A 23,257-nucleotide genomic window follows, 5' to 3' on the forward strand; every position below is an offset into this window, starting at 1 on the left:
ATCATGTATGTTCTTCGGAGAAGGGTGGGGGTCTGAACCCCTGTGATTAGTTCATACTGAACAGATCGATGTTTGATTATAATTATCTAAAATGATATTGGGAGTGGGCCGGGTAAGGGTGGAAGCGGGTAGGTTTTTTTTAATCATGATGTGAACTATACACAAAATATGTGTGCGATGCATGCACAAGTGCTGGTTGTTGATATTTGTTTAATCTTATATTTCAGCTTCTCCATCGTCAACTTCCCACATTTATGTAGCAATATTCCATTATCACCTGCATATGGTGTTTATATATCTCAACTGATTCGATATGCAAGAGCTTGTTCTGGGTATAGTCAGTTTTTAAATCGAGGTAAGCTACTGACAAACAAGTTGATGGTACAGGGATTTCAACAGTCTCGATTGAAGTCAGCATTTCGCAAATTCTATGGTCGTTATAACGATCTAGTTCGTCAATACAACCTCGCATTGGGTCAAATGCTGTCTGACGTGTTTCATACCGATTGTTAAGCCGTTCTTTGCACACTGATTTTGACTGCGGATAACTCCGTTTACCTGATCAGGATATGGGGCTCACGGCGGGTGTGACCGGTCAACAGGGGATGCTTACTCCTCCTAGGCACCTGATCCCACCTCTGGTGTGTCCAGGGGTCCGTGTTTGCCCAACTATCTAATTTGTATTGCTTGTAGGAGTTATGAGATTTATCACTGTTCGTTATCTTCACCTTGCATTTAAGTCATGCCAAGAAATCTCGTCCGGTCTGAATTCGTTGGCTTCAATAGGACCATATTACATGCTGATTAATAGTAGCCGTCGCTTATCTCTTAATTGCGGTCACTGATTTATAACGGTTTTTCTATACCGGAGATTTTGCTAGGAATTTTTTGGCATGTTATAACATAAAGTTTTGACATTCCTTTATCGATTACTTTTTTATATTTTTAATCGAATTTGGATCTGATCATATGTAAGGGGCTTGATAAACTATTTTGTTTCTTTTTAAAAAACGAATGTTAGCCAATGCTATATAGTTGGCCTTATAACTGAAATGTGGAACATTGTCAATATATTGTGCTTTCATGGTTCTTTCTGATTTCCATGATAAATTACCTACCCAACACTATGAGGTTTTTAATTATATTTGTGGATGTGATAGTCTTTCCACAACCGTCTTGACCAGTTAAATGAAATTACATGTATGACCCTCTTTGGCTGTACTTGATTACTATGATCGGTATTCTCTTCCCTTTTCGTGTAGCTAATGGTATTCGGAAGACCTCGTCTCGGGTTTTCTCGTTCTAAAAATAGTTGGCTGCGACAGAAATATTCCAGCATCACAACTTCCGTTCGTTATAGTCAGAAATGAGAAGTGGCGAGGTTAAAACGATGAAATTGAGCGATGTGAAGTAATTATTGCGCACCAAATAGCGATACATTTAATCCACGAATCATCAGTAGATTTAGAATGCCCGTTCTTTTCAGTTGGTATGTGCATTACTGATGTTTTTTCGATAGGATTTCTCAGCGAGGTGTAGATTTTTTCAACATGTCGCTGACTGAGTTGCACACCTTGTTCATATATTATAATTGGTGATATGACATTTTTAAAAAACGGTTTCTATGCGAGATTTGTGTATTCCATTGAAATATATCAACTCTGAAGTTATATATTTTACCAAAAATACGTCCGGAATACCCAAGGAATTGAAAATTTAAAATTAAAAGAAGGGGGGTACCGGAAGTCCTGTCCACAAGCACCTGTGATACAAAATAGAGAATTGGGCTAACACGGACCCCTGGATATATCAAAGGTGGGATCAGATACGTAGAAGGAGTACGCACCCCTGTCGACAAGTCATACCCGCCTTAGGCCCTATCTTGATCAGGTAAACAGAGTTTCATGTATTCATAGTCAAAATCAGTGTGCCAAGAACATCCTAACAATCGGTATGAAACACGTCAGACAGCATTTGACCCAATGATAGGTTGTAATGGCAAACTAGATCGTTATACCGACTATATAATTTGTGAAATGCTGGCTTTAAAATAGACTGTTGGAACCCCTGTACCGTCAACTTGTTTGTCAGTAGCCTGCCTCGATTTAAAAACCGACCATAAGCAAGTCAAGTTTTTGCGTATTGAATCAATTGAGAGATATAAACACCATATGCAAGTGATAATGGAATATTGCTACATAAATATGGGAAGTTGACTCTTTCTAACTGATATTTTGCAGAGTGGGAAGCGTTTTTCTATATACATATAAGTATTACATTAAGAGCATAATACATGTATATGCATCCATATACCTGTAATCACTCCTGAAGCATTCTCTCCACTAGAGCGGGCCTTCATGTTCTACATAACTCTACATGCACTCAGTTTGTTTACATTGATGTTCAGGATGTTCAAAGAAAGGTCTCTTTTTTGTCACAAGGAATCCATATGAAATACGAAATATGACCATGGTTTCTCGAGGGGTGATTTTTTTTAATGTTACCCTCAACTACATGCAATAGTTGTTTTATTATACTGAATGTTACATAAACAACGAAGCAAAAAGACTTGCGTGTGTTGTCTGTTGACATTTGATCAATCACTGTCATGCGATATTTCGTATATCGATGCGGGTATTCGTGTTCATTACAAATGCTCAAACTACGTCTTCTAACAACTACGGCGAACCGTACGCGCATACATTTCACGCATGTGATAATGTTTTATAATATCACCCGTTGTCAAGTACTGTTACCCGTTGCTAGATACTATCATCCTGGAACGCGTGCTTTCTGTTCTAAGAGGGTAACAATATGTTTTTTCAAATGCTTCTCGACCAATCAGATTCGAATATTTTACATGAAAGTATAATAAAATATAATAGGTGTATTAACATTAAAACATCAAAAGATATGACTAATTTGGACCCATCCTAAAGACAAAACCCTGGGTTGTGAAATTCACCATTTTTTGTACATCCTTTTCTGTTATTCCTAAGTATGCATTTAGATTTTATACAGTATCAGCAAACTTACACATCAATACTATATACTAAGTTTGGCCCCACCCTAGAGACAGAACCTCTCCCCTGGGGATTGTCTTAGTTTACAAGTTTGGTAAAGACTACCTACTCTTTCTAAATATCCATTTAGTTTCAATTTAGTATCAATAACACTATAGAAGATGTTATTTAAGTGTTTTACACGAAGACACTATATACTAAGTTTGGCCCGGCCCTGGGTTCAGAATCCCTACCCCGGGGATCATGAAATTTACAATTGTGGTAGAGGCCTTTCTGCTGTACATAACTATGCATTCAGTTTTTCTTAAACATGTGCGGTTCTTGAGAAGAAGATTTTTGAAAATTGGTCAATTTTGGGCAGCTTTTGCCCAGCCCCTAAGGCCCCAGGGGTGCAGGAATCCTTAAATTTACGTCCCCCTTGTTAAAAAAATGCTTCATATCTTTGAAAAGAATTAAAATGATATTTATCAACTGACTATTTTGGCCTCACCCTGATAACAAAACCCCTACCCCTGGGATCATCAAATTTACAATTTTGGTAAAGGACTACTTGTTATTGCTAAATATTATTTACTTTCAATTTAGTATCCATAGCACTAAAGAAGATGTTATATAAGTGTTTTACACATAAACACTATATACCAAGTTTGGTCCCACCCTGGCGTTAAAACCCCTACCCCGGTGATCATGAAATTTACAATTTTGGTAGAGGCCTTCCTGCTCTACATCACCATGCATTTAGTTTTTCTTACACGTTTGTGATTCTTAAGAAGAAGATTTTTTAAAATTGGGCAGTTTTTGTCCCACCCTTAAGGCCCAAGGGGTGGGGTGTAGTAATCCTGAAATTAACAATTTATGTCCCCCTTGTTCCAAATATGTTTCATACCGAATTTGAAAAGAATTGGAATGATAGTTATCAAGATAAAGTTAAAAATGTCTATTGTTAACACATTCAATAACTGACCATTTTGGCCCCACCCTGATACCAAACCCTTACCCCTGGAATCATCAAATTCACAATTTTATCAAAGAACTACCTGTTATTTCTGAATATTTATTTACTATCAATTTAGTACCAATAGCTCTAAAGAAGATGGTATTTAAATGTTTTGAATATAAACACTATATACCATGTTTGGCTCCACTCTGGGGGTCAGAACCCCTACCCTGGTGATCATGGAATTTACAATTTTGGTAGAGTCCTTTCTGCTCTACATCACCATGCATTTAGTTTTTCTTACACATGTGTGATTCTTGAGAAGATGATTTTTGAAAAATCGTCAATTTGGGCAGTTTTTGCCCCACCCCTAGGGCCCCAAGGGGTGCTGGAGTCCTGAAAAACAATTTGTCTCCCTCGTTGAACTTTTCAAAATTAGGTCAAACCCCAAGGTTAAGGATATGATGTAAACAAATAATGCTACCCAAAGAAATGCCTTGTCAAAATACACATGTGAAATATGAAAGCCCTATCACTATCCATTCAAAAGTTATGGTTTCATTTTTTTTAAAGTAGTTCAAACCCCCAAGTCAAGGTCACAAGGTCAAAAATCTTAGTATGAAAAGAAAAATGTCTTTTGAAGTTTTCACAATACACACATGAATTATAAAAGCCCCATTGCCATCCATTCAAAAGTTATGGCCGAAGTTAAAAGTTTTTGCAGACAAACTTACTAACAGACAGACAATTAAAAAACTATATCCCCTCGAATCTCTAATAACCGGAGCATAAAAGAATGTTATACATATTCAGAACATATATCATATGTATCTAAACTGTCCTAGTTTTCGCAAATCTGGTCCTTACCTGCCCTCGGAATCCGGCTTCTCCGGACTGGCTCCATTTTCTAAGAGCACCATGACCACCTACAATTCATGCGAACATTTTCCTCAGAGGATTTAACTCTAATACAACCAATCCTAATTATAACTTCATCTCATACATTTAGGCTCCTAATACCTCAGGGACATTATGAACAAGAGGCCCATGGGCCACATTGCTCACCCGAGTCACCTCAGCCCTGCTGTTGGTCAGTTGTTTATCATAAAAAAAAATTACTCCCATAAACAATTTTAACCCCATATTGTGGCCCCAACCTTAGTATAGCCCCAAAGATCAATGCTCATTTGGTATGAATTGTAAGGTTTGTCGTTTTTTTTTTTTTTACGCCTCGTGAAGAATATTTCACTCATATTGAGACGTCACCAGTTGTAGGTGAAGTACCACAAATTCAGACCCATGCTTAGTGCTTACAACTGTTAGTCATGAGGGTTCTTTATCATGCCAACGCTGTAACACATGAACTAATTTTTAAGGTCATATCTAAAAGACTTGTGTTCACTAATGTCTTCTAAATGCCAAGCATTTGGAAAAGGAGCAATCATTATATCCTATGTTAATGTCGTAGGTTTGACACAGCCATGGCAAAAGCAGAGTATGAAATCATGACCTATCAATTGCAAAGCAAGCGCTCACTCACTGAGATACTGTGACCGGTGAATTGTAAGATATTGCCATAAGGAATTATACATACACAGTGTGCAAAATTAACCATGAGACAATGTCTATAGAAAATCGAATCAGTCTATAACGATCAAAATAGCTATAGACCGACTTGTTTATAGGAATTCTGAGTAAAAAACTGGTTCCTGCCGCTTATTAAACATATGAGAAGCAGGACCAGTTTATATGTATTACGCTGATGTTTCTGTTCACCCCTTAGCTGTAATAAAATGTTCCACAATGTAATAATTACAAATCATTCGAATGAGATTATTCCATTTTCAACAGGGGTGGGGGGTATTTACTTCAATGTACGCCATTTCTGTGCAAATTCGGAATGTTCTTTTTTGAACGGTTAAAATATGTGGAAGGTGCACGCCCTGGAATCAAAAGGAAAGTAGTCAGTACAACAAGTTCCAGCAAGTCTAAAGTCGCAGAAAATTATGAGAAAATGTGACTCAGATGAGGAATCAGACTGAAACTGAGCTGGAACAAAATGAAAAATAAAACGGAATTCTAATTGAAAAGCTTGTGCATGAAATTGAAAAAGAATATAATTAAACTATCATGAACGAATTACCAAAATCAAATTTGTGTCTATTATTTATTTTCTAAATAACAATTAATGAATATTGCATGTTAAATTTTGGTTTATAGGAATTTGTTGTGGTCTATAGGAAATGAAATGACTATGGACCAAAAGTCTATAGGACTTTAAAGTTAGTTTCGCACACTGCATACATGTATATACAAAATATGAAAGCCCCATCTTAAACAGTTCAAGAGGTATTGCCTAGGCTAACCTTTCTTAAAAGTAGGTCAAAATCTTTGTTACGACAGTGAATGCATACATGAAAGATGTAATATATCACTCCACATTCAAAGGTTACGTTTTGGTTAAAGACAAGATTTTAATAAGTTAAAGATTTTCCAAAAAACCTATGATGGCCACATATTGATAGAGGTACCTGTATAAGTCATTATCAAAATCGGTAGACTTTTAGCTTTCTGAAAAACAATTTTTTTTAAGTTTCTGAAATCTTATTTCTTAAGTTGAAAGAAATAAAACACATGATAATGAACCTTAAAAGATAAACTCTGATCAAGAATCAGCATAATTTTGGAATACATGTATGCTGATATAAACAGGAAGCCCATGGGCCACATTGCACACCTGAGTCACCTTGGCTCAAGGTGAAAAATCTAAAATCTCTCTAAAAATCTAAAGATTTTTCATATATTTCCGCATGTAAATTGATCCCTATTCTGCCCCCAAACTACCCCTGAAGGCCATGATTTTACAAACTTGAATCTGGACTATGTTAGAAAGCTTTCATTTTTAATGTAATATTCTTTGGCCTAACAGTTCTTGAGAAATAAACTTGAATCTGCACTACATGTATGTCAGAAAGCTTTCTTATAAATGTAAACTTTTCGGGCACAGTGATTCTTCGGAAGAAGATTTTAATAGATATTTGAACCCCTGTTGTGGCCCCATCCTATCCCCGGAGGCCATGATTTTAACAAACTTTAATCTGTACTATATCAGGGGTGCAGGGGTTTCAACAGTCTCATTTAAAGTCAGTATTTCGCAAATTCTATGGTTGTTATAGCAACCTAGTTTGCCAATACAACTTATCATTGGGTCAAATGCTGTCTGACATGTTTCAAACTGGTTGTTAGGCTGTTCTTAGCGAACTGATTTTGACTACAGATAATTCTGTTTACCTGTTCAAGATATAGGGCTCACGGTGGATGTGATCAGTCAACAAGGGATGCCTATATTCCTCCTAGACACCTGATCCCACCTCTGATGTATCCAGGGGTCCGTGTTCGTCCAACTCTCAATTTTGCATTGCTTATAGGAGTTATGAGATTGATCGCTGTTCCTTATCTTCACCTTTCATCAGGAAGTTTTCATGTAAATTTGTACTTTCTTAGCCCAATGGATCTTGAGAAGATTTTTAAAGATTTTCCATATATATTTGTATCTAAACTTTTGATCTCCTATTGTGGCCAAGCCCGGGGGTCATGATTTTCACAAACTTCAAATGGCACTATGTAAGGAAACTTTCATGTAAATTTCTACTTTCCTGGCCCAGTCGTTCTTGAGATCTTTAAAGATTTTACCTATATATATTCGCAAGCAAAACTTTGATCCCCTATTGTTGCCCCATCCTACCCCAAGGGGCCATTAAAAAAATTGAGGTGTGCTAGTGAGAGAGACAGACAGATAGACAGAGACAGTCATACGGAGAGAGAGAGAAGAAAGACAGATGGAGACAAACACACACAGAGAGAGACAAAGACAAAAACAGAGTGGGACAGAGACACACACACACACACACACAGAGAGAGAGAGAGAGAGAGAGAGAGAGAGAGAGAGAGATACGAATGAGACAGAGACAAACACAGAGAGAGATACAAATTTAGCATATTGGTCATTGCCTGAACAGAAACAGAATAAATGCCAGACACACAAGAGAGAGAGAGAGAGAGAGAGAGAGAGAGAGAGAGAGAGAGAGAGAGAGAGAGAGAGAGAGAGAGAGAGAGAGAATGGAGAGAGACAGATAGACAGACAGACAGAGACAAAGACAGACAGACAGATAGAGAGAGACAGGGGTCATTGTCTGTTGAACAGAAACAAAAGACATGCCATCAACAATACTTACTGGTCCATGTTCCTGAAATGTAGCTGCATGAAGCGGAGTCCACAAGGTTCCTTTATTTTGGAAGTTAGCATCTAAACAAATAATGAACTTCAAATTATCAACAAACCCATGGGCCTTAAAAGAGATCGAGAGTAAAGCTTATTTTGGCTATATATTTTTGGCACCCAAAATCAGTTTACTCCTTTTTAATATCATTAAAATTATATTTATCAACTTTGAAATGATTACGCTAGGAACCACATCTTATATAAATGTAGCAGATTGAATTTTTGTCCAGGAAGCAAAATTTTGAAGATTATAATTGCTTTAATCTTGGAAATAAATGCAACACATTCCTACTATTTACAGAAAATGACTTGTATGAGTCATTTGGACTCATTTTAATTCTTTAAAAAAATTAGCAAATAATTTACTGTCCCTATCATTATACGGGATACAACTAACAAACTGTGAATTGCAATTCCACATCAGTGAAGCATAACATGTTAATGGCACAAGAACATGCATGTTAATACAAACAAGATGTACTGTGAGCAATGCTCACTAAGAATACCCCCGCTTACCCCAATCTTCCAAAGGGTGTTGTTAATAGGTATAAATTACCTCTTTCTTGAGTGTCAAAATATGGTATGCCTTTGTAGAAGAAAATGGAAGATATAGTCCGAACACAAATCCATGGCATAAACCTATAATTTTGACCTTGATATCAAAGGTCAAGGTCATAAAGAGGTCATGAATGTACATGACACATAGTCTCATAGTGATAAACCCATGTCTTATGGTATGACTATGTTAAAACCCTACAATCAATTTTGACCCTGAGGTCAAAGTTCAAAGTCATATAGAGGTCATGAAGGTACTCGACACATCGTCTCATGCATGGTGATACATCCATGTGTCAAATATGATATGCCTATGTCAAAAGAACAAAGAAGTCATGGCCCTGACACGAATCCATTGTAAAAACCTTAAATTTTGACCTTGAGGTCAAGGTCATATTGAGGTCATGAAGGTACATGACACATTGTTTCATGGTGATACCCTCATGTGTCAAATGTGGTATGCCCATGTCAAAGAACAAAGAAGTTATGGACCGGGCACGAATTCATTGTTAAAAAACCCTTTAATTTTGACCTTGAGGTCAAGGGTCAAGGTCATATAGAGGTCATGAAGGTACTCGACACATCGTCTCATGGTGATCTACCTGTGTGCCTAATATGGTATGTCTAAGTCAAAGAACAAAGAAGTTATGGCCCGTACACGAATCTGCACAGACGGACGGACGGAGAGACAGAGTGATTCCTATATACCCCCAGAACTTCGTTCAGTGGGTATAATTAGAATAAAATTCATTACTCTAAATAAATGTTACAAACTAATGACTTACCAACTCCTCTTGATAACAGTTGTTGAACTACATCCCTCAGCCCCCAGAAGCATGCTGAAAAATTAAAATCCGATAGTGTGTATAATGTACTGCAAGCATCCTGTGTTCTAAAATCAGATACAGTGTGTATAATGTACTGCAAACATCCTGTGTTCTAAAATCAGATACAGTGTGTATAATGTACTGCAAGCATCCTGTGTTCTAAACTCCGATACAGTGTGTATAATGTACTGCAAGCATCCTGTGTTCTAAAATCAGATACAGTGTGTATAATAAATGTACTGCAAACATCCTGTGTTCTAAAATCAGATACAGTGTGTATAATGTACTGCAAGCATCCTGTGTTCTAAAATCAGATACAGTGTGTATAATGTACTGCAAGCATCCTGTGTTCTAAAATCAGATACAGTGTGTATAATGTACTGCAAGCATCCTGTGTTCTAAAATCAGATACAGTGTGTATAATGTACTGTAAGCATCCTGTGTTCTAAAATCAGATACAGTGTGTATAGTGTACTGCAAGCATCCTGTGTTCTAAAATCAGATACAGTGTGTATAATGTACTGCAAGCATCCTGTGTTCTAAAATCCGATACAGTGTGTATAATGTACTGCAAACATCCTGTGTTCTAAAATCTGATAGTGTGTATAATGTACTGCAAGCATCCTGTGTTCTAAACTCCGATACAGTGTGTATAATGTACTGCAAGCATCCTGTGTTCTAAACTCCGATACAGTGTGTATAATGTACTGCAAGCATCCTGTGTTCTAAAATCAGATACAGTGTGTATAATGTACTGCAAACATCCTGTGTTCTAAACTCCGATACAGTGTGTATAATGTACTGCAAGCATCCTGTGTTCTAAAATCAAATACAGTGTGTATAATGTAAAGCGTCCTGTGCAGTGGATTATAGTTCTGTAATTTTTCTCCATGGCTGCATGATCTTGTCTATTTAGGGGGGGGGGGGGGGGGGGGGGGGGGTTGGTTTACATTTGTATGAGGGTAATAAACGTTTATGTAATTGAAATCTTTTTAGCAAAAATCGATCAATAGAAAGACAACAAGGCAAGGCATATCCCTTCACAGTGAGTGTCTACAAACCTTTTCTATGAAATCCTGTGGTGACCTTTGACTTTTTACCGCCCCCAAAATCAATAGGGTTCTTCCTCTCTTGGTAACAAAGATGCATGTGAAGTAATCCCTTACAGAATTGAGATGTACCCGAAAGGTACCCAAAATGTATCTGTAAGGTACCCGAAGCAACTTTTTCCTGGAAAAATATACCCCAAAAGTACCCGCAAAAAACCTAAGCCATTATTCAACGGTACCCGGAACGTACCCGACTATTGTAAAAAGTAACCAAAATGTACCCAGATTAAAAATTGAAAAGTTAAAATGTACCTGAAATGTACCCAACAGAAAAATATTAATGTTCAAATGTACCCGAATTGTACCCAGGTTATCAATTAAGGAAGTTAAAATCTATTCGTTATGTACCCACTTTAAAGTTACTAAGTTGAAATGTACCCAACAAAAATATTAATGTTGAAATGTATACCGGAAATGTAACCTGGGTAAATTAATAAAAGTTAAATTGTACCTGTAATGTACCAACTTTAAATGTGACTATTGAAAATGTACCCGAAATGTACCCATTTAAATAAACCTTGTAATTTCACAACAGATACAAATAATATGAAAATAAACAATTTCATAACTGATTTTGAAATAAGAAGGTTTTTATAGTCAATTGTACCAGCATTATGTACCCAACTTCAATCTGGCATGTTGTTTTTTATTGATGTATGTATGCTGTAGACATTTTTTGTTTAAAAAAATATATATGAAATAGTGCAAATCCTGTTGATGTTAATGAATTTTAATTTATCTATACAAAGTTTATTTTTTGTTCTGCCATTAAGGTAGCTATAGTATTATAGAAAATCTGAAGGATTACATGAAGGGATCCATCCCTAAACCTCTAAACGGAAATTTTTTTTTTTTCCATTTTAAAAAAAAACAACAATTAAAAACAAATAATCGTAGAGACCTAGTAGTAAGATAGTCTTTTGAACTTGATAATGCTACATGATTGTTAGTCTGCAGCAATTTCATAAGAACAAATTATGTGACAGTCACTGAATTTAATTTTCAATTATATATATATATATATATATATATATATATATATATATATAATGGTTGTGATCAATAACCACGACAATCATGTCTTCCCATTTGTGGCCATCTAGGTTGAAATGTTCTCCAACAGGCTCAGTGATTCTTTTGGTTTTGATGGTCGACCGGTGGTTATTAATACGTTTGTGGAGATCTCCTGTTTCACCAACGCAGATGCAATACGTTGGCGAAACAGGAGATCTTCGCAAACGTATTAATAACCACCGGTCGACCATCAAAACCAAAAGAATCACTGAGCCTGTTGGAGAACATTTCAACCTAGATGGCCACAAATGGGAAGACATGATTGTCGTGGTTATTGGTCACAACCAAACCTGGAGCTCCACAGATAGAAAGAAAAAAGAAAAATTCTGGATGCACAGACTAAAGTCATTCCGTCCTAACGGCATGAACAAAATGATTGACTTTGCCAGAATGAACATTGGTTAAACCTATACCTGATATAACAATGTTATTCTCCCTCTGATAAACGACAACGGTTTATTTCTCATAACTTTATTTCTCTTAAGATATCTGCGTACCGCCTCATATTACCAACGATACATCGCCTTGCTTCACCAACTGGATGCATAGCAGTACCAGCACTGCCAACGTCGTTGACACTCATCATCAACAAGTTCCATTTTTAGTTTTTTACAAGTAACCAATAGCTTAGACATTACGCCAATTTCATGTACTATTATCTGAAATTTAGATTTTCAATAGTTTGACCTAGGGGAGAATACCACGATGTACGAATTAATTGTTTCACCTTTTGATCAGCCAAGTTAGTTCGTCCATTAATTAATTTCACACTTTACCGACTGATACCACGGTGACCAGACACCCTGATTGTTATTCTTTTTTGAGTTAATAACAAAGCCTGCAACATGTAATCCGCTGGAATAGTGTTTAGCTAGTTTTGTAGTGTAGATTTAGTGCTTATTGTTAATTATATTTGTGTTTTCTCCATAATGTAATCCTTTCACGTCCTGACGAAGGGACAGGTTGTCCCGAAAATTTGACAATTCCAATTGTTCATGTCGTTGGTCATTCTAGTGCTTTATATAATTATTTTCCCTGACCATTGCATCTATTTAATATAGATCCGACATTTTTGGATACTGAATGTTGTTGGTTCTTCAGTGCTATATATATATATATATATATATATATATATATATATATATTGGTAAACAATCTGTATATATCGATCATAATAATATAGATCTATCTGTGTTTGATTTTTTTGTTTGTTTTTGTTTTGCATGGTGTTTTGTTGCTTTTTTTTTTTAAATATTCATATACACTGCATGTCAAAAGATGTCCCTGCAGAAGGAAATTATTGAAGATCATATTATTTTTATAAACTAGTTAACTTATTAATTAATTAACAATCAATTCAGAGCGTTTCTTCACAGTACTTGGCTTTAACAACGGTAAATAATTGAGATCGGGTTCCTGATAAAAAGCATCGGGTGTGCACACTGCACTCCCGAGTTCCCGCGCATAGTCGGCATCCAGACGCCATTTTTATGATGTTGGGACCTACCGTAAACATTATGAACAGACAAAAAATAGCCTTCAACAGGGACTCGAGTGAGTTCGTGGTGTTATCCTGAAGAGACTCCCAACCATTAAGTAAGTGATTTACACACTAGTGTATTTTGTAGATTCTTTGACTTCATGTCAGTCATGATCACTGATAATCCGAAATTCCTCAGATTCTTATCCCTTTCACATTTGATTTGTGTCGATCTTCACTGCAGATCATGACATATAAGGAAAGCAAGGGTAATTTAACAGTCAGAGGTATCTTGAATTATGAAACTTTTGTAAAGTAGGACAATGAAATTCGCTAGTCTAAATGCGTCTATTGTCGGACACTGAGACGATTTTCATTTTCTACCCGGCACTTATTGATAACCCGGGATTTGCATCAACTAGATATCTACTCGCTAGACACAGCAATGCTATTTCATTTGTAACACCTCATAGTTTAACCACTCTTATTATGTACAAAGCAGGTCAAACTGAAATAATTTAGTACCGTCGGCATTAAGGTTAAAATCAGCTTGATCTGCTCCTTTAATTTTATATTGTCGCAATACGAGGAGCGGATCGAGGAGCTGATTTTAATCAGATTGGTCCGAAGGTAAGATTTATCAATTGACAAGTAAAAATTTAAGTTGATAGCACAAGTGACCAGTGATTAGAAATATTTATTTATGGTCCTGTAATTTGGTTATAAGAAGGTCTTTGGTATCCTTTGATTATTTACAATTTCATTTCTCTTTCAGAATATAATTCATGATAGATACAGAATTTATATGGTGTGACCACTGACCAGGCTGGTTTCAGTATGTCATTCTGAGAATTACACTATACAGACCTGGATCAATGTTTATATAGTTCCAAAATAAGTTTACTCTGAATGACACTTCAGTTCATGCACATTTTAGGTAAGTCCAATGAGACTGATAGGCCTATATGTGTGTTGTGGATGGTAATTCATGGCCCTGATATATCATGGCCCCGCGTTCAAATTAAATGATATTCGTCAAAATTCTTTCATATGGTGTATACTTCCATAAAATGATTATGATGTCTTCGTAAAAATCTTTACTTATGTATAATACATATGTAAGTACAGTATAGTTTACGATAACGTTGTGCCATTTTGACGTTACTTTATGCGACGTCATGAACAAGAAAGCTATGTCATGAACTCAATATGAAAATAATCCAATTTATGTCGCCATATGCTCAAAGTTTTATTGAACAAATGTGCACTATGATTTTTATTTGAAAAGTTTAATTGATTTTTTTCCGCGAAAGTTTTAATCAACTGTAGATTATTCGATGCGGCGGATGCTGTGATTAGAAGGCCGATTAGTGTAATCGTATCTAAGAATTGTAGAGCAACCCATATATATTCATTCAATTTTAACATTGTATTTACATTTGCATCCAATTTGCATTGTTTTAATCTAAATTAAATGAATATCACATATGTACATAGCGCGTGGTTACCTTAAAGAGTTTTTACGACGATTTTTAATGTAATTAAAATCAGAAGGAGTAACCTTAATAAAGCACGTTTCTGCTGTTATATTGTTTCATTACTCCCAATAATTGATACAAACATGCATTTTATCTGCATATATTCAAAGCTTCCGCTTCTTAAATCGTCACTAATGAACTGTCTAGTCACGTGATACGTCATACGTGTCAATGTGTTGCAGCAGCTATGAATAGAATATGATTTATTTCCAAATTAGGGCCCTCTCGGCCATACAACATACATGATTGTTAACATTTCAATGTGCAATGTTTATTTTAAAAAAAAAATGATGATAAAAAGAAAAGAGCAAAATATGCACTATTAGTATGAGCAATGTTCATACATGAGACATTTTGAACATGATAATACTTATTTGTATTACATGTAAGTACCACCGTGTATCCTAATGCAAAACAGTCAGAAATACACATAGAAAAAATAAAATAAAAAAATATATACATGTACATAACAACACTACATGTAATAATAGTAAAGGTAGTATAAGTACATATGATTGATACTCCACTGTAATGCAAAAGATACCACGGGACGGTGCATTGGTACTAAGTCAACATGTCATGTTTACAATGAGTGCATAATTATGTATAAACATATTGGTTTGAACTTTCACATGCTTCATTTTATATTGTTTATTTAATCAAATCGCAAACGGCTACAAGTATATCAGTATTTTCACAATTGAGTAACCATATTAATCTATTCATGTTGTCAAGACTGGAAAAATGTTCACATTGTTAATTTATAATTCTGTACATGTTCTGCCTGAGTGAGTTATAAGTTGAACATTAAAAAATTAGATGAATTTCATCACCAATTTTACAAGAAGAACACTTTGTACAAAATCTTAAATGTCTAGGTATTCCTGAATAACGACCTCCTTCTACTGGTAAATTGTGGGCTGATGTACGTAATCTTGCAAGTGCTTTACGTTGTGCAGGTGGTAAGATTGTTAAGTAGTTTTCAAAAACAAAATTAGTTTTAAATTTAACATAAGTTTCAAGTTTTCCATATTGTAAACTTCTGACATATCCCCACTCTTTCAAATAATGATGGTATAACAATTCCTTACATTTTTTATTAAAAATGATAGGTTATTGATTGCAATATGATTGTTTCTAATTCCAACAATTCCAAATAACTTTTGTACGACACCATATCATGACTGCGATTTTAATGTACAAGCATTATGCTTACTTTGCATGTATGCAGCATTTAGTAGAGGAAAAGAAGTACCCAGATTTTCCAATCTGTTTACATATTTCATTATATTTTTCACTACATCAAAATGTAGTGGAAACCTGCTAAGTTCGGATAGTGTTGCAAAGTTTGAGCTTTTTCTATGAAGACCTAGAATAAATATACAGAATTTCACATGGAGGTTTTCATATTTTAATTTAGAGTAAAAATCATACAAGGATATATCATTGCGATTGAAAAAAGAAGGACGATTATGTGTGTGAGAATAGATTCTATTGAAAGTAATAAATTATCCAGAATGGATAGTTAATGTTCCGACATGGATGACATTCCGTTAGTATTTAAGATTCAGTCATGCATGTTTGAACCTGCCGCTGTGCCAAATCTTAAAGAAATTCCCTCAGCAAACATTTATATTAGCCTACTACAAAATCGACATTGACGGACTCGGACGGAGATCCCGCTAACAGAAAGGGTGGAACGTTTTGGTAAACATCTGAATGACACATTTCGTTTGCAAACATTTTGACTGTGTTCTCTCGTAGATCATAATATTTTTAAAACATTAGAGGTCTGTAGGCTGATATGTAGAGTGTAACATGCATTGATCTAATTAAAATCAGTTCTTCTCTAACCGTTACACTGGAGAAGTTAAAGATCTGCCTTTAATTAAATTGATACATTAACCTACAACTTGTCGAAGGAAAATTTACCGATATCTATTTAATTCATAATTTTATTTTTCAAAAAAAAAAAGGGGGGGGGGGAACCGGATTTTAAAATTACCAATCTGATGAAAATATATCGACTTCTTAAGGGAGAGAGAGAGGGGGGTGGGGCCAATAGTCGTAACCTTTACATTATAATCGTCCCTCTCATTACTTTAAAAAATATAGGGGGGGGGGGGGGGGGGCTCTCATTGGTTATGAGATTTATCACTGTTCGTTATCTTCACCTTGTATTGTTGCAATTTTTTTTTTTACTAAGTTGGCACGCACCGTTATTTTTAAAAAATAAAGTCGCTGTAGTTCAACATTTTTGTCGATTATTATTTTTTCTACTTTTTTTTTTCTTACTACTTTAATCAGGGGGAGGGTGGGGGGTAGGGGTAGACCGTGTAGTCATTTCGTACATGGTGTCAATACTCAAAACTTCAAGCATGGGGGGGGGGGGGGGCAAACCAATGTATCGTTGCATATGAAATCAAAGGTGCATATATATATTACATATGCTACACTGACATTTCTGTGGTTGCCAGATCCGCGGCGACTTTGATTGCCTCAATACCTGGTAAGCTATAAGAGTTCTCGAACTGAAGGCAGTCTCTGATTATGTCCAGTCGGAAGGACAACGAGCCTATTATTTTGTAAACAGAAATGTCGATATCATGAATTAAATGGGTTAGAATGCAATTTGTAAGTTCGTCATTGAAGATGGTTTTCCTTTGGTTTGAAGTATTTCTAAGCTCACAAAATGTCTCCGACTTGCCTCGTTGGTAAGAGTAAAGAAACTCTTCTTTTTTGTGCTGATTATTACAGCTATAGATACTGCACAACACAATATAATGGGACTTGTAACTGTTGAATCTCCAGTTTGTATCAATAGTCTGCTGTATGTGCTGTTCACAACTTGTTCTTTCTCGCTTCACCACGATTGACACGTATGACGTCACATACTAATGGCGCGAAAATCTCTAACGAGAATATGCATATCTGGCTTTTTGCACTTTCGATACAAAATAATCACTAAAGCACGCTTTATATCGAAAAAATAATACTAACACGGTTTAAAACACCACATTTTCATATAACTTTACAAGCAATAAAAATCGTGATAAAAACCCTTTAAGTTATTCTTGTGTGTATATGTATACTTTGTTCTTTCTTCTTCTTTTTTTCGAGCGACTAAATGTTTTCAGCAAAGGAACACGCACTAACCAATGCTACATTGGACTGTACATGTAGTAAAAAGAACATGAAATTCATTCAGAATATATGTGAAAAGAAATATTATAAAACGAACTTTTTTTTAAATTGGAGAAGATCGTATATTTTTGAAACCCCCCCCCCCCCCCCCCCTTCTACCTTTTGATACATGACGATTTAGTCGGAGATATGAAAACAACTTTGGTTTCCCTATCTTATAATTCATTCAACAATTCCTTTTCGGCCAGTTTCTAATGATGAATGAAGCAGAGACTGTCTATTAACAGTACCAAAGTCAATCACTATGACAGTGCATCAGCATATATAATGCCGTCAGTCAAAGATATTTATATTTTCCAGCAATTGTCAAAATAATGAAAGGTGTCAGATCTAATCAGTTTTTGACACTAAGTTTTTTTCCACTATACTAGTGAAAAGGACTACTAGAATCTATAATTTACTAGTCCTGCTGATTTGTGACTAGTCCAGCTGCTGAAAGTAGGCGGCCGAGTCGCGATGCGACGAGGGGAAGAGTGCGAGAGGGGTTTGTCCCCTCTTAAAGAGGGTGGGGGTCCGGGAAAAAAATCTAGATGCAAATTGTTCATTTGAGACAAATAAGTGAAAATTTTATGACCAAATCTAGCCTCTTTTTTCTGATTATCTCATCAAACCATCATATTTATGCTTGAATATCGATGTGTAACATAGTACCGTATTTTGTCGAATATGATATGCACTTTTTTTCAAGGATTTTTGGTGTGAAAAAGGGGTGCGCATTGTTTACCAAATAGTTTTTTTTTTCAGGTGAAACTCGGCGGTTAAATAATGATTTACTCGGAGACATATCGTATGCTTGTTCACGTTGTTCACCTAATCGATCTCAAGAAAATTACTACAGAACGTAAAATTGTAGAAAATATTATACTTAACAATATGTAAATAATTAAATGATTATAAAACAGCCAATTAAGTTTCATTCGATCTTACATTCATATTAGATATTCATCATCGTGCAAAAGTGCCACGATATCATCAGACCGTGACCATGACCGGCACATGTTTTTCGAAGCCATCGTTGTGTACAAGGACTTCATCACTTGATTTTGTCAGACACCTATTCAGGGTACTTTCTGCATGCTGCACGATTCCCATGGATCTGGGAATATGTGATTTTCTTTTGTAGTAAATGACACGCGATTGACGTACTTCATATATCTAAATGCAGCGAAATTTCAGAGAATTATGTTTGAATTCTTCATTTCACTACCGTCTCCAAATAATGGTAGTGTACGATTACAACACATTGAACAATTATTGTTCAATACTTTTACTTTATTTCTATATAACGTCGGCTATTTGAATTATTTGAAGTTTAAACAAAGAAAATATCGAGTGTTCATACTTTAATGCTACAAAATTTCATGCTTTGCTAAAATTAATATATCATTACCGCGCTGTATTCAAATTCCTGTGCTTTGTTGAGAACTTACATTATTTCCACGAAGATTTCTAGTGCAATTTAAATTGAAAAAAGCCAAGAATATTGCTTGGTTAGAATGTTTACATTAATCAACGGTAATTATGTATATTGGGAAAAGGATATCAAACAATCGTTCCAAATGATAATATTGTGCTCTGGTTTAGTCCTCATTACTTTGCGCACAAATTACATGCAACTTTAATTCCAGATGGGAGGAGGTGTCCGGACCTTCACTCTAGATCCGCACATGATTCGGATATAGTCATTAAGCGGTGTTTTATGCCATAGGCGCTTGGGTCAAGGATGTTGCACTATAACCTATATGTAAACAATGGAGGAAATTCGAACCACGAATAATTATTTCTCTCTGATCTATGGTGTCTCTTTATACATTTTTTCATGTTCCAGGAAGCTTAAATACACGTGTCATTATCACAGAACACTAATTTATCCACGTTTTAAAAAATGTCTTATCCCACTGATTCATAATACCGAGCGAAGCTCGGACGGGCCAAAGGCCCGCCCGCGAAGCAAGGCTCTAAAGGTAACACGTATGTAAAAGAAAAAAGTCAAAATCAGCAAAAGAAAAAGAGATAATCTCTATATACGTTCACTGAAATTTTCGTGATCCATATGGCCGCCGCCATTTATTTTTTCATTACCTGCTTCAACAGTTATTCGTGTTTTATTTTGAATGCCAATAATAGAAGATTCTGACGTACAATTCGTCATTTAAACACTCAGTTTGTTCAAAGTGAATAGTATAATTATCATTGTAACAGGTTTTAGCAAATAATTATATATAAAATCGTAATACGACTAAATAGATGAACGAGTTCATGAGTTTCTTTGAATAAGAATATACCTTTTTACCATTTGGAATTTATAATTTTGTTTAGTTTTATAACAGCCTTTTTCATTGCATACGGAATGTATTATTGTTGTTTATAATTGTTTGCTTTGAAAAAGACAAAAGAGTTGAGGCTAAATGTGACGTCACAATGCACAGTTTACGTCGCCTTGCGTTTTATTTCCCGCGTTCAATGAATAGGCGGATCCTGTCAAACTGTTGTCCCCATATAAACCCCTTTGATATTGAGATGTTACTGGGTCTTTAGCGCAAGGAAAATTTCATTAAAAATATATATTTTCAAATGAATCATAATCTACCGTACTTTAAGGAATTATGATTACCACTTGGGACACTCCAATGACCATTACATGCTTTGCTCGGTCCAATGGTCACACCGTATACATATTACCGAGCCAAGCAAGGCTCTAAAGATAACACGTATGTAAAAGAAAAAAGTCAAAATCAGCAAAAGAAAAAGAGATAATCTCTATATACGTTCACTGAAATTTTTGTGATCCATATGGGCGCCGCCATTTATTTTTTCATTACATGCTTCAACAGTTATTCGTGTTTTATTTTGAATGCCAATAATAGAAGATTCTAACGTGCAATTCGTAATTTAAACATTCAGTCTGCTCAAAGTGAATAGTATAATAACCATTGTAACAGGTTTTTAGCAAATAAATACATATAAAACCGTAATACGACTAAATAGATGAACGAGTTTCGAGTTTTGTACTGTTTACGCACTTCCGTGATTAGAGATTTGAATGAGATGACTCTGGACAGAAAAAAATTATTAAAAATATACAACGGATAGACAGCTGCTATTAGAGGATTTTAATTATTAAAGAAGAATTACTGGGAGTGAATGGGGCCCTGAAACTGGCTGGTAAGCAGTGTAAATAACTTTTAATCGACAAATATCTGTCATGGGGTACGGAAAGGGGTAGATTGAGTTGCAAGCCTTGTTATTATGAATCAGTGGGATAAGACATTTTATAAACCGTGGATAAATTAGTGTTCTGTGATAATGACACGTGTATTTAAGCCTCCTGGAACATGAAAAAATGTAAAACAAGAGGTACTGTGAGCAATGCTCACTAAGAATACCCCCCCCCCCCCTTACCCCAATCTCCCAAAGGGTGTTGGTAATAGGTATAAACTACCCCTTTTCTGAGTGTAAAAAACAAATGGCATGACAAACCGAACCATATTGCTACTTTGATGTCCAGTGCGCGTGACCTTTGACCTTTTGACCCCAAAATCGATAGGGAACATCTTCATCCCATGGGTAGTCCATATGTATGATATGGTGACTGTAGGTGGAAAGGATAACGCTTTAGAGCCGGGAAACCATATTGCTACTTCGATGTCCAGTGCGCGTGACCTTTGACCTTTTGACCCCAAAATCGATAGGGAACATCTTCATCCCATGGGTAGTCCATATGTATGATATGGTGACTGTAGGTGGAAAGGATAACACTTTAGAGCCCGGAAACCATATTGCTACTTCGATGTCCAGTGCACTTGACCTTTGACCTTTTGACCCCAAAATCGATAGGGAACATCTTCATTCCATGGGTAGTCCATATATATGATATGGTGACTGTAGGTGGAAAGGATAACGCTTTAGAGCCCGGAAACCATATTGCTACTTCGATGTCCAGTGTGCTTGACCTTTGACCTTTTGATCCCAAAATCGATAGGGAACATCTTCATCCCATGGGTAGTCCATATATATGATATGGTGACGGTAGGTGGAAAGGATAATACTTTAGAGTCCGGAAACCATTGCGTCTACAGATGGACGGACGGACAGACAGACGGACAACCTGATTCCAGTATACTCCCCCCCCCCCCCCCCCACAACTTGTTGCGGGGGGTATAATGAGACACCATACATCAGAGAGAAATATTTATTCGTGGTTCGAATTTCCTCCATTGTTTACATATAGGTTATTACCGTATACAGAGTTGAAGTGTTTTACAGTCTTCGGACTTTGCACTTCCTCTCTTTTTTCATTGGTAGAAAGTGCATGAAGTGAAAATTTTCAATTATTTCATTGGTTGAAATGCTCTTCAAGGCAAGGGGGATAATTTTCTGGTGTTCTAATTTTCGTACGACTTAACAATTTTTCAAGATTTTCAATCTTAAAAAATCGACAAAACGAACAAAAGAAAAATGCAATTCATGAAATTGACACATTACTTTTTTAAAAGCAACTAATACAAAGCATTTCTATGGTAACTTCATTTACAACAATGTTTTCATTTTCGCATACAAACAGAAAACATCGCCGTTTTTTGTTTTGATTGCTTGTGTTTTGGGATAATTTTAATTGACAATCAGTGATTCCAATGCAACCATTTTTGTTTGTATTATCAGAGGCATTTGAGAACTTAAGAAGTGATAGGATAGTAACATTTCATTACATATTGTGTTGCTTAAAATTACCCCTGCTGTAAGTTTAGACTGTCTGTATCAGGTAAACTTAAAGATTTTGTTTTTTTCAACACATCTGTTCTAAAACTATCCTATTCCTTTAGAATATTTTTTTCCCTTACAATTTTGAATAACAATTATTAATCTTTTCCATCAAACTCTATGTATTTTATGATATAATTTTTGGCAAAACTATTACAATATTCTCAGGTCTTTATCTGTACAATATGCAAGAATATTTTTTATGCAAATTTAAGCAATTTAAATCTTTTTAGTTTGTTTTGTTTCATAACTTTGTTAAAAAATAAATATTCTGATATACACACTGAAAATCTCATTTTCATTTGATATAGAGGCTTTAATCAGTGCTAATACAGGGAACAGTGATTTTGATTTCCAGTACATATACCCTTCATAAATACAAACTTTTACAATGGGAGTCAGGACACAGCTTTGTAGGCATGATGTCCGTGAGATTATTTATTTTAGCTCAATTCAATAATGAAGAC

The 23,257-nt window shown here is 35.6% G+C and overlaps 1 protein-coding gene across 2 annotated transcripts in view; it reads right to left on the minus strand.

Moving 5' to 3' along the window:
* LOC125666767 (ankyrin repeat domain-containing protein 54-like) overlaps positions 1-23,257 on the minus strand; it is a 67,473-nt gene that overhangs the window by 25,294 nt on the left and 18,922 nt on the right. For both annotated transcript variants that reach the window (XM_048900049.2, XM_048900050.2), the window contains 3 exons: positions 9,583-9,636; positions 8,196-8,266; positions 4,828-4,886 (listed from right to left, as the gene is read on the minus strand). In XM_048900049.2, coding sequence (XP_048756006.2) covers positions 4,828-4,886; positions 8,196-8,266; positions 9,583-9,636 — 184 coding nt within the window. The remainder of the gene's footprint in view (positions 1-4,827; positions 4,887-8,195; positions 8,267-9,582; positions 9,637-23,257) is intronic.

Source organism: Ostrea edulis, chromosome 10 (genome assembly GCF_947568905.1).
Source record: "Ostrea edulis chromosome 10, xbOstEdul1.1, whole genome shotgun sequence".
Taxonomy (NCBI): Eukaryota; Metazoa; Mollusca; class Bivalvia; order Ostreida; family Ostreidae; genus Ostrea; species Ostrea edulis.